General features: G+C 37.3%; 1 protein-coding gene across 4 annotated transcripts in view; it reads left to right on the top strand.

The window, feature by feature from the left end:
- Positions 1-13,450, top strand: part of PPP4R1 (protein phosphatase 4 regulatory subunit 1) — a 77,389-nt gene that overhangs the window by 36,277 nt on the left and 27,662 nt on the right. For all 4 annotated transcript variants that reach the window (XM_078153518.1, XM_020985540.2, XM_020985538.2 and 1 more), the window contains exons 9-11: positions 1,148-1,306; positions 4,525-4,652; positions 8,121-8,659. In XM_078153518.1, the coding sequence (XP_078009644.1) occupies positions 1,148-1,306; positions 4,525-4,652; positions 8,121-8,659 (826 nt within the window). The remainder of the gene's footprint in view (positions 1-1,147; positions 1,307-4,524; positions 4,653-8,120; positions 8,660-13,450) is intronic.

Raw genomic sequence — 13,450 nt, 5'->3', positions numbered from 1 at the left:
CATTGGCATATTATTTCACACAGGTCTGTTCTGTTACATTAATACACCACAATTTATTTGCTCATCCCCTTGTTGCTGGACATTTAGATTTTTTCCCAGTTTTTTTTTTGCCATTAAAAATAGTGTTACAATGAAAATTTTTGAACAGATAGGGTTTTTTTGGTTTTTTCCAATTAACATTTTTAAGGTATATTACCAACAATAGAAGTATTAAGTCAAAAAATATGATGATTTATTTAATTTTTACTTCATACTACCATATTCCTGTCCAGGAAAAAGTGTGCAATTTCAATAGCAGTAAATGTATATCTACTTTTCTACCACTCTGCCAGCATTGAGTCTTATTACTTTCAATTACTTTGCTACTTTAATGAATGTAAGGTAGTACTTTATAACTTTTTATTGGATCGTAAATTTAGAAATGGAAATGATCTGATAAGTAATTTAAGCCAACCTCATTTTACACATGAGAAAACTGAGATCAAGATGTTAAGTGACAGAGGGATGAGTGGCAGAACCAGGATTTGAGTCTTGTCCTCTCGACTCTAAATTTAGAATGCTTTCCATACCACCACACTTATTTCCTGTTACAATGTGCAACTCTTTGATTTCAGTGAGGAAGCATTTTTTGAATCTATTAACGTGTTTTTTCCTTCTTCTGAAAGTTCATTCTTCATTTTCTCTGATCATTATAAACAGAGAAGTATCCTTGTAAATTTGTAACAGTTTATGTATATTTGATGTCAGATTTTTCTATTTTATTTGCCATGTTTTTCTCGAAATCTTGTGTGTGTGTGTGTGTGTGTTGTGTGTGTGTGTGTGTGTGTGTGTATTATGATGTGCTTCTGCCTTATCCCTAAAAATTCTTTGTTTGTTGAGTAGTGAAAAAGTCATCTGAAGAAATGGTTTTCAAGGACTGGTTTGTAGGGAAGATAATCTTGTGATGTGCAAAAAAGCTGTTAACAAAAATCACAATACCTTCCATTTAGATCATTTTAAAAATAAACTTCCCAATCTTTTTTTTTTTTGAACTGGAGATTCCTTCTCTCCCTGATGAGGTATTAGTGGAGAAGTCAAAGTAAGTACCGCCTGCCTCCTCTATAAAAATGTGTGCATAAAATATACCTATTTTATCTTCCCCATGTAGCTTCCCAGGTTTTTCCAGCTTTGTTCAGATAATGTGTGGGGAGTAAGAAAGGCTTGTGCTGAGTGTTTCATGGCTGTTTCGTGTGCAACATCTCAAGAAATCCGTCGGACAAAATTGTCAACACTTTTTATTAATCTGATCAGTGATCCGTCACGATGGGTAGGATTTTGTTTTAATTAAATCTTTTTTTTCTGCTAACCTGTAAAACGTGTATTAAATGTCTGTCACCTACATACAGCATTAACATAAGTTTGTTTAAGATAATATTATTACTTTTAGGAGACTAAAGCGAAAGAATACCTTAGTTCATGTAGTCCAACTCCTTCATTTAACAGATTGGAAAACTGAAGCCCAGGAGGGTAACTGACTTAACCTAATGGTCAAATGAGTAGTTGATCCAGGATTTGAACTCACATCCTTTGACTTCAGATCCAGTGGCTCTTCATGGTGTCTTTCGTAACGAGTTGGATTCTGATAGGTGTAGGTATACCTCCTAGAGACAGGATAAGTGGGCTCACACTTCTTGGAGATGGTAGAATTTATATAGGCCATAACATTTGTATATCCACCTAGCAGATATGACTCTTTTTGAAACTGTGTCCTACCTTTGATCCTTCCCAGTCCTTAATCCATTGACAATAGTCCTGGCTGTGAGTGGAGAGCTACCTGAATGAGTTTCAAGTTATTCAGAACCTCCCCTTACATACCACCAGTCTTCCTCTTCCCCCTTGGAGTATATGCCTAATACTGGAATCTCTAGGTATGTACATTTTAGATAAATCACATAATTCCAAATTATTTTCCAGAATGGTTGAACCGACTTAACAGTCCTTCCAACAGGGAATTTTCCTAATTTTTAGCATCTCAGCTAAGTTAATATGTTGGGAATTTTTAAATATGCGTCATAGGATTTTAGTCCATGGAATTTTACTTATTGTATCTCTAAATCCTTTGACATCTCTCCTAATCTAGGTTATAAATCTACTTCCTTTTCTCATTCCCAAATTTTACAATGATGAGTTCACTTTCTTCATGTGGTTCCTGACATTTTTAGCCAGGCGACCATCCTCCTTATTGGTGAAAATGAGATCTGGAATAGAATTCCTCCTTGTTTGTTCCTTTACCTTCTGCAGATTGAAATTATTATTAAGGCAAGTCAGGAAAGTATTACTATTTGACTTTTGTCAATCTCTAGCACATCTGGATAATCAAGTTTCCCTGTAGTATTCTGTCATGCCTCTGTGCCAGGCTTGTGATGTGTTTGCCAAACTTCTTCTCTATTTCTTCTTATGTCCAGGTGATCTGTAATATAAGCTGTTGACATTACTCATATTTTCACATCTATTGATCTTTACCCTAATACATTCTGCCATGTTTCCTCTCTGGTTTCTGGATTTCCTCACAAGTGTAGATGGCTTCTTAAGATGAATTATTGCACCAGTGTGCCAACATCCTTTTATTTATCCAGTCTTTTGAGAAAGATTATACCATTTTCTAGTCATATTTCATCCTACCAAGTCTCAGTTGATACTTACAAGGTCACATTTGCTTTCTTTCATCACAATTTCTAGTGCATCTTGTTTGTTAACCACATTTTTGTATGTTGGAGTTTAGATATCTGAGATGTCTTGAGAGATTTTCTATCATATCTTGGATACAGGCCTCAGGAAGACAACACCTCTTCATTATTATCAGATTGCCAAATAAGTGTTTCATCATTCCTGAGTCATCAACCACCCTGACTCCTCTCTTCTTCTTTTGATCCTTATAAAATGCTGTACCACTTAATAGTGGTTGGAGAACTGCAACATTATTTTTAAATGACAAGCAGATACTTTCTATTCAGTATTCAGCATCTTCTTCTTTGGGAAGAACTTCATATCTATTTCTTAGCCCCATGCAGTCATTGAAGTATTGTGACATTCTGTTCTTCCACCTCCTGACACATATTAGAAGTTCTTGCTGTATCTTCAGATCCTTCACTTCCCCCCCCCCGCTTTGTTAAGCTTTCTTCCATTTTTTTTACCAAGTAATTTCATGGAGACAGATTCTTTTAAACAGTAAAGTAAATGCTTTCTGGAATTAAATCTATTATAAGCATTGGATGGTATAGCTAAAACATTGACTTATATAGGACAGGACAAAAATTGAGACATAAATCATCCAGTTTAGCTATACCATGTACTAAACTCCTTCATTTTTGAGAATGCTGTTAGATTAAAATTATAGAGGGGAGCTTAAATGACAAGCTCAGGAAATTAAATATTCTGTGGTCTATGAGGAACTACTGAAGAAGTTTGTCTGGAAAGTAACGTCATAATACAGTACATTAGGAAGATTACTTGAGCAGCTTTGGACGATGGATTGGAGAAGTGATGGATTGGAGAAGTGATAGATTGGAGATAGGAAAGCCAGTTAAGATGATATTATATTAATCTATTGGAAGAGAAATGAGTACTTGAACAAGGGTGATTGTGGTGAGAGTGTAGAGAAGGGCCTAGTTGCTTGAAAGATTGTGGTGATAGAGATAGGACTTGGCAACTTTTTGAATTGGGGGTAAGGGATATGGAAGAATAAATAAAGTTTGCTCCAAGTTTATGAACATGGGAGGATGGCGTCTGCCATTAATAGAAATACAGAGTTTTAGAAAGAGGCAGTGTGGTGATATGAAAGAGATATAGGTACCATTTTAGACATGTTGATATCCAATTGAAAATATGCAGTTGGAAATAAGAGAGTTCAGCAGTCTGGAGTAGTTCTGTATGAAGCTATAGAGAGGTAGGTGCTAAATGAAGTAGAAGGAACGAATGACATCACCAAATTAGTTTGCATGATGAGGGTAGGGAAGAGAAGGCCTAGGACAGAATAGAGAATACCCACTTGAAGGTGTAATGGGAAGATGAGGATCCTGTAAAAGAGACAGGGGAGTAGTCAAGCCATGAGAGTGACATGTCATTTAGCTACTTTCTTCCTGTGAGTGACAGAATTTTATATATCCTCTTCTCTGAATGACTATTTTCTTGTAGAGTTTTGTAGTCTGTCTGTAGCTCAAACTTCAAATGTCCAAATCCCATCAGAAATTTGGAAAATAAGAAAAGATATGAAAAGTTAGTTAACAACAAATTCAGTTAAACATTTATTAAGGATCTGTTATGTGCCAGGCACTGTGCAGAGTTCTGGGGATAAATTGAAATAGAGGAGGCAGTGCTAATTGAATTAGTTTTTGAGCTATTCTACTCTACCTTATTTTCCAGCTTCACTATATTAAGTATATAATCAGGTTGTGGAAAGCAGTTTATCTCCCATTGTAAGCTCTCTTTGCCAAAGAATCAGTTATATTTATATGCTATTAATATATTTTTTTAATTTTTCCCTAGGTTCGCCAAGCTGCCTTTCAGTCTCTGGGACCTTTCATATCAACTTTTGCTAATCCATCTAGCTCAGGCCAGTATTTTAAAGAAGAAAGTAAAAACTTAGAAGATATTGTGCTAGAAGAAAAGAACAGGTATGATTCTGATTCTTTTTTTTCCTTTATTTTGATTTTACTCCTTTCAAAATGTTCTTTTATTATCTTAAAAAAAATTTTTTAAGAAAGTAAGGAAATATTTCTTTTAAGACTGTCGCAGCCAAAAGAAGCAAGCAGCATAACATAGTGGGTGGTAGCTGATGTTAGAGTTTTAGAAGACCTGGATTTAAGTCCTACCTGTGTCATGTGCTAATTCTATAACTTTTCTTGGGCAAGTCACTAAGAGGTGTGATTTGTATTGTTAGAGAAAGTTCCTAACCAGGAGCAACTAAACCAGTAAAGATGTTGGAGTAGGAGGTAGTAATATAGACCTGCTCCTCCCACAGCTACCCTAACCACGATCTGAGGGGAATGCCAGACTGAGTCATGATTGGAAAATCTCAGGAGAAATCATAGCGAGCCTAAAATCATGAATTTCTCCCGTTAGCAAGTGAAAAGGGCAACAATTGTGTTTTTGTTTTTGTTTTTTTGCTAGGCAGTGGGGCTAAGTGACTTGCCCAGGGTCACACAGCTAATGAATATGAAGTGTCTAAGGCCAGACTTCAGCTCAGGTCCTCCTGACTCCAGGGCTGGTGCACTATCTGCTGCACCACTTAGCTTCCCCAGGGCAATAATTGTGAAACCCATAGAGTGGGCTTATAGTTCTGTCACTCCTACTTTGGTTTAGAAATATATTTAGCCTGCAGACTCAGACCAGTGGTGGGCCTGTAGCTCTCTCCCTTTAATCACACGGAGGGATTTTGGATTTAATACCTGAGTGAACATTCAGGATGGACTGATATCTTTGTTACTCTGACACATGCTCTGGCTTGCCGGGTCTGTTTTCATCAGTCTCCTGATTGCTCTCCTTGCATATTCTTTCTCCTTGCCAATCCACACAGCTACCATATTTATAGCCCATAGGCATGGGTTTGATTCTTTCACACCCCAAGAAACTTGAGTGACTTCCCATTGCCTCTAAGATATAATACAAATTTCTCTGTTTAGCATTTAAAGCTTTTCATAGTCTGACTTCAGTCTGTCTTCCGAGGCTAGTTGCACACTGCCCTACATCAGGCACTTTGTGTACCGACTGTTGTGGCCTTTTTTCATTCCACATGTACGACATTCCATATCTTACCTTCGTGCTTTCATAGGCTGTCTCCCATTTCCTCACCTTTCCCACTTGGAACCCCGGCTCAGCTCTTGTCTCTTCCTTAATGTTATATTCAGTTATTACTGCCTTTTTCAGATCACTTTGCATTTATCTTATATGGATTGCATATTTTCTCACCTCTGAACATGTTGCATCCCCTCCAAAGAAAGTAAGCTCGTTGCAGGTGGGACATGCCTGTCCTTTATATTTGTATCCCTAGTACTTAGCACAATGCTTGGCCCAGGGCAAGTATGTAAAATAAATACTTGTTGATTGATAGATATTCCATTACTCTGCTGATAAGGTGTCCTTTTGGACACATAAGGGAGGAAACATAGTTAAGTCTACTGTCACATATTCTCATAACTTCTACTCGTAACTTCTTTTACATTTACTCTGTGCATTTAAGAGGAAAAAATCAGGGCATTCTTCTGTTACCTTTGGCCTTACTTGGATTAAAAATTAGCCACAAAAATCTTAGCATTATTTCATGCATGGAGCACTGTTTGGTTTCTAAACATTTTCTTTACAGCTACCAGGTGACGTAGGGTGAGGTAGGTGGTAAATCCAAGTGAAACTTAGTATGGATTAGTGACTTGCCTATAGTTATGTGGCCCAGTTAATATGCATCTAGTAAATTTTGGTGCCTGGTTAGTTGAGAGTCAAGCATCAGACCCTGGTCTTAAAAAAAAAAAAGTTCCAAAGGACTGAATTTCTGAGACCTGACTCAAACCTTTTCTAGGTCTTTGTAATCCCGGGTAGGTAACTTAACCTCTCTGTCAATATTTTCCTCTATAAAATGTGGATGATATTTGTGTTTCAGATCTTGTAACATTATTACAATACATGAACTCATCAGTTTGAGTTCTTTATCCACTGATACAGATCATAACCCTTCCATGCTTTCTCATCCAGTAGTTTTTGTCCATTTTATAGTATGTATCCAATATGCTGGGGGACTTTTTTCTTTTTTGAATATATTATGGATATAAAAATACTGTCCATCTATTATTTTTAATTTTTGTTGAGTTATCAGCTAGCTCTTTTTCCATTCATGTGTCCTGTCCTTACTGATGTCTTTTATGCCACTTCTTTTTAAGGAATATTCGCTGGTATAAATACTGCAATTGACTTACACCTCTGTGCATATTTCCATTGGTTTTTTTTAATTACCTGCAGTTGTGATTCATTGTGGATCATAGTGTACCATTATTTATGATCGTTAAATTAAGTTTTAGCAGCTTAAGACTCCTGGGACACCTCGTACAGTAATGTCAGGAGAATGTTGGTGTTCAGAAAATTGTTTTGTGGCAATTAGGTTGAAATTGTTGGGGCAGCTAGATGGCGCAGTAGATAGAGCTCCCGCCCTGGAGTCAGGAGGACCTGAGTTCAAATCCAGCCTTGACACTAGCTGTGTGACCCTAGGCAAGTCACTTAACCCAATTGCCTCACCAAAAGAAAAAGGGAAAAAAAGAAAGAGATTGTTGAGATGGTTTTGTTCCAGCCTGAACTTGTATTTTATTCAGTTGTGTTGTGACTAAGGAGCTTTATAAAAGTTTTATATTAACATGTTATAAATGGGCTTTTATTCTTAGAGTAGACACAGTAGGTTTTTAGTATATAATAGAAAAGCGCTTTAGTAAAGAGAATACTGGATTGAGTTAGTCTTGTCACCAATACCTTAACCTATTGACCTTGAACAAATCACTTTAATTTCTCTGAGCCTCAGTTTTTAAAAAATCTTTATCTATAAAATGGTATTAATACTTGATACACACTGCCTACTTCACAGTTTTACTAGGATTTTTAAATGAAAATAAGATGTGAGGAGGAGTATTGGGTATTGCAAAGAGTACTGGATTTGAAAGGAGAGGGCCTGGTTTCAGATTCTAGTTTTTATGACTATAGGCAAGTAATTTAACCTCTAAATTTAGACTAAATATTCCTTAGGGTCCCTTCCTTCTAAAAATGTATGATCCTGTATGAGAATACTTTAAAACCAATGGAGATACATTACCAGGAAACTTTTTTATTACAACAATTCTTAATAATTATCAGCTCTTGTTCATGCCCTTGGAGCAGAGTGTTTGCATGAAGAATAAGAAATAGATTTACCTTCTATTGTGTTTGGTTTAAGCTAATATTAAAATTAAATTACATTATGTGAGTGCACATCTTACAGAAAATTATGCAGAATCATTCTGAGTGGCAAGGCAAAACCATAACATTTACCAAATTTTCAGTAATGGGTGGATTCTAGTATCATTCATGAGAAATTAATGTTTGTTTTTATGCTTTCATGTTTTCTGCAGTGAAACAATCAGGGATGGAGACAGGTTCTCAGAGAACGTACAGTTCAGGACAGAGGATATTCCTTTGGAAGTCTGTCTTTGTAAATCCAGCTTAAGACTTGAAAATAACCTGGAAGATCATACTCAAACATGTAGGAAATCCTTGAGTGAACCTCATATTTACCTGGATAGGTCTTTACATTCTACTTTGTCTTCAGTATCTCTCCATATTCTTCAGGAAGCAGTAGATGAGCTTGAGCAAAGTTCTGGCAATTTAAATACAACTTTGCTACCAGAAATGGACATAAGTTCTCCAGAACCATCTCTCACAGATCAGGAATTATACAATTCCTTTCATTTCTGGAGGACTCCTCTACCTGAAATAGACCTAGATCTTGAGCTTGAACAAGATACTGAGAAAACATTAGATCCAGAGAGTCCAGAAGGAGCACCAGAAGTTACTATACCAGATTCTCCAAATATTACCATGGCTACACGAAAGGAACTTGAAGAAATGATAGAAAATCTTGAGCCCCATATTGATGATCCTGATGTTAAAGGTATGATAAGTATACTATGTTAAGCACTTTTATCTCCTTTCTTAAAATGCTTGTTTTGACTACTGTTTTCTGAATTTTTTATTTTCCTTTGAAAACAGTTCATCTGCATTTGGGGGAAAAATTGGTTTGATCAAATTAATGAATCAAAAGTGGGTTTTTTAAAATATTTATTACAAAAGTCAAATTTTCAGGAAATATTTTTAGTGAGGGCTAATTTACTATTTATATGCATTATCTGCATAGTATATCTTTTGGACTCATATGTGAAGTACCTCTGAAATTCTCCTAGCAGCAATAAATAGAATGCTGTGTGTCTAAGAAACTCCAAATCCTTATGCTTACATGAATTTTTCCATGTTGTTTTAGGTTTCATTGTTCTAAAAATTAAAATGATTCAGTCTTTCTTTTGGTGAAAGAAGGGCCAATGAAGCTGCAATCAGCTCCTTTCCTGAAAATTCTCATAAACAGTGTTCCAGGAGGATCACTGAATTTTCTTTTTAAAGGAGAGTCATTTAGTTTTCTGGATCTTTATATTTTACCAAGCTTCCTGCTCTGTATGAGGTACTGTGCTAGGTGGATTCAAAGACCAAATGAAAAATAATACCTGACTGCAAGGAGGTTTGAGTTCTTCTGTAGGGTTATAACATGTCCGTACATGTAAATATGAGGCATTACCAGATAGCATTACCAATTAGAGGATCAGGAAAGGTATCTTCCTATAGAAGATAGTACCTCATATAAGCCTTGAAGGCAGATTAGGATTCTAAGAAGTAGAGGCAAGGAGGAAATATTTTCTAAGCATTGATGACAACTTGTACAAAGGAACACAAATGGGAAATTGACTCTCCACTTCAGGGAACAACTAGTAAACCACTCAGGACATGGGGGAGAGGGAGCAGATGTAAGAAGTCTAGAAATATAGGTCAGGAAGAACTAGCTGTATGACCCTGGGCAAGTCATTTAGCCCTGTTTATCTCAGTTTTCTCACTGTAAAATGAGCTGGAGAAGGAAATGACAAACCACTCCAATATCTTTGCCAAGAAAACCCCAAATGGGGTCATGAAGAGTCAGACACCACTGAAACAACCGAAAAACAGTAACAATAACAATAGAAACATAGGAATGGTTCAGAGAAGGAAGGCCTTTAAATGCCAGCCTGAGGAGTTTGTATTTTAACATAAAGCCACTGAAGATTTTTGAGCAGAGGAGTGACATAGTCAGACCTATACCTTAGGAAAGATTATTTTGGCACTTGTGTGGAGGATGGATAGGAGAGGGGAAAGGCTGTGAAAGCAGGGTGACCAATTGTTCTAGGTGAAAGGTGAATGGGACAGGAGATATGAAGGTAGAACTAACAAGCCTCAGCAACTGATGAGACATGGGCAGGGTATGAAGAGGCAAGGATGACTTGGAGATTACAAATATGTGTGACTGGGAAGATGGTGCTCTTGCAGTTGTTTGTCATTCATGCTCGAAGAGGACCATGGCATCAGGAAGTTGATGCCATGACTTGTAAGTGAATTGGATATAAGTGCGGGATGGCTGTGCAAAGTCATTAGCCACACTTTCTCCTCAGGAGCCATCTAGGTCCAGTGGCAAGATAAGATCAGGAGGATTGGAGATGGCCCCCATGATGCTCTTAATAGATATAGAGAAGCTGGAAGCCTATTCCAGACACTTAACCACTTCCCACCTCCCTCTCAGTAAAAGGCCTTTGCTTCATATGTCACTGAAAAAATTGAGATCTTTCAAGAGTTCCCTTTCATCCCTAGTTCTACACATTGTATTACCTTGGCATCATCCTATAAATTTCTCCTTATTTGCTTCAGACTTAGAAGATGGGGCTTACTCTTTTCATTACTAATACCATCCTCCCCACTTAAACATTTTTGCCTTTAATTGTATCTTATCCTGTCTCTTCTAAGAATTTCCCTCTCTTTGCCTAATTTTCAACCTCTCGTTTTTTATTGGTTCCTTTTCCACAATCTTTATACATGCCCAAATCTTGACCATCCTTAAAAAAACCTCCTCTTGACCCTACCATTCCTTCAAGCTATTATGTTGTATCTTTTGTCCCTTTCACAAACATGTAAAAAACTAACCCCTTACTTTTTCACCTACTCACTTCTAAACAAATAGCAATATGGCTTATTACTCTCTCTTCTATGAGTTTTTGTGACATTTGGATAGAGCTTCCTGCAGTCAGGAAGACTCCTCTTCCTGAGTTAAAATCTGGACTCAGACAACTTACTATCGGTGTGACCCTGAGCAAGTCACTTAATCCTGTTTGCCTCAGTTTTATCATGTATAAAGTGAGCTGGAGAAGGAAATGGCAAAACACTCCCATTATCTCTGCCAAGAAAATCCCAAATGGAGTCATGAAAAGTTGGACATGATTGAACAACACTCTCCAGGTGACCTCCTTTGGATTTAGCTGTCATCTCTGCAGATGACTCCCAAATTTGCATATCCAGCCCTCTAATGCCAGTCTCCAGCTGACGGCTAGACATTTCCACCTCAGTATCCCATCAGCATCTCAAAATCAACGTATTAAAACTAACCCAGCTACACCCAACCTTCACAGCTTTCTTATTTTTGTTCTGGGTATAAACATTCCTCTAGTTCATAGCTTAGGTATTATCCTTATTTGATTAGCCATCAAGTCTTGTCAGTTCCACCTCTGCAACATCTCTCCTAATGGTCCACTTCTCTCTTACTCGTGCCACAACCACCATGTTCCAGGCTTTCATCACCACTGTGTTATTCCTCTGCTCAAAAGATTTCAGTTAACTCCACATTGTCTTTGTGATAAATTGTAAATTCCTCTGGCATTTAAAGCATCTCTTAGTCAGCTTACAACCACTCTTTCCAGGCTGATTACACAGGTGGCGCAGTAGATGGCGCATCAGGCCTATAGTCAAGAGGACTCTTTCTGAGTTCAAAGCTGGTCTCAGACACATACCAGCTATGTGACCCTGGGCAAGTCACTTAACCATGTTGGCCTCAGTTTCCTCATCTGTAAAATGAGAAGGAAATGGCAAACCACACCAGTATATTTGCCCAAAAAGCCCCAAATGCCGTCACAGAATCAGACAACTGAAATGACACCACTACCACCGCAACAAAAATGGATTAGTAACTTAACAGTCCAGCCAAACTGAGACATTTGCTATTCCTCGGAGGGAAAATTCTATTTCCTATCTCTTTGCCTTTGTACAGGCTGTCCCTGATTTCTGTAGTTTTCTCCTTCTAGCTCAAGTGTTGCTACTTTCAAGAGGAAATTATAGATCTATACAGTGTTCCCCAATTTATACTAGAAGTAACAAAACAAAAATGTCTAAAACCAGTTTGCTTTTGCAAGTTTGCAGAATATATGCTTTGTAAGTATCCTGTATTTATTTAACTGTGAACATGTTATTAACATGTTATTTCCCCAGTAGAAAATAAGTACTTTAAGGGCAGAGGGCTCTGTATTTGTATCATCAGTACCTTTCATAATACCTGGCAAATAGTGGGCATTGTAATGAATGTTTATTCATTGATTGACTACTTTTGGTGAAGGTTAGGCTTATGGGGGGGATAATTTCTGTTTTGGACATGGTAAGCTTGAGATTAGACATCTAGGTGGAGATGACTAGCAGAGAGTTAGCAATATGGGACCAGAGTTCTGGTGGAAGATTAAAGTTGGATATATAGATTTAGGAGTCATATTCAGAGACATGACATATTTGAACCAATGAGAGTAGATAAGATTGCCAAAGTAGAGAGTTTAGAGAGAGAAGATGAGCCAGGACAGAACCTTGGAGCAGGGAACACTCGTCATTTTAGGGTGAGAGATGGATGATGGTCCAGCTAAGGAATAATCAGGCAGATAGATAAAGAACCTTGAGAGAATAATCTCATGGATGCCAGGGTAGGAAAAAGACTATCCAGGAAGAAGGGATGGGAAGTAAGGGTAGTCTCCAGTTTCAAAGGGTGTGGAAGGATCATTGATTTGAGCAGTAAAAAAAGATTATTGATAACCTTGAAGAGAGTATTTTAAGTTTAATGGTGAGGTTGAAAGCCTAATTATAAGGTGTTTAGAAATAAGTGGAAAGTGAGGAAGTATAGGCATTTAGTATAGATAGTAAAATTGTGTTTGCCTGATCTCTTGCATACCTAATCAAAAGAGCTTTCAGATAAGAAAAGATGTGTATATCCATCCAACTAGTTACCATTGAGAGTTACCGCGGGAAAGAAGACTAGCAAGAAATCCAGTTCACAGGGGGAAAAAAAACCCTCAAATGTATATATGCAAATGCACAAGCACTAGGAACTAGTGATACAAAGGCAAATTTTGACTCGAAACCCAGGAACTAGAAGAGGAAAACCTAGTGGAGTGCATTTGAGTGAAGACAAACAGAAGCAATTTTGTCATCAGAATATATTACAGGCCACCTGGAGAGGAAGGAAAAAATAATCAGAAGTTTGGAGAATGTCACCAGCATGATAGAATGGCATGATACAGTTAGTGATGGTATATTTCAGTTATTCAGGCATCACTAGGTAGTACTTTCTGTCAGAAGTGGAACAAATATAATAGCTTCTTGCCTTAAAGAAAAGTTTGGCAGATTAGTGTAAGTGGGATGGTGGGAAACTCTAATGAAGGAAATTCTGAAAACACAAAGGCAAATAATTCCAGCTAGAAATAAAAGTAGGAATTTTATGAAGTAATTGATGTGAATGTCACCAAACAGCTTAGATTTCTAAATAATATGTACAGAAGATGGAAGCATGAGCAGGTAACAGATG

This window comes from Phascolarctos cinereus, unplaced genomic scaffold (genome assembly GCF_003287225.1).
Source record: "Phascolarctos cinereus isolate Bilbo 61053 unplaced genomic scaffold, phaCin_HiC Scaffold_4;HRSCAF=312, whole genome shotgun sequence".
NCBI lineage: Eukaryota > Metazoa > Chordata > Mammalia > Diprotodontia > Phascolarctidae > Phascolarctos > Phascolarctos cinereus.
Note: the sequence above shows the minus strand (reverse complement) of the source record. Positions and strands in the feature narration are given on the sequence as shown.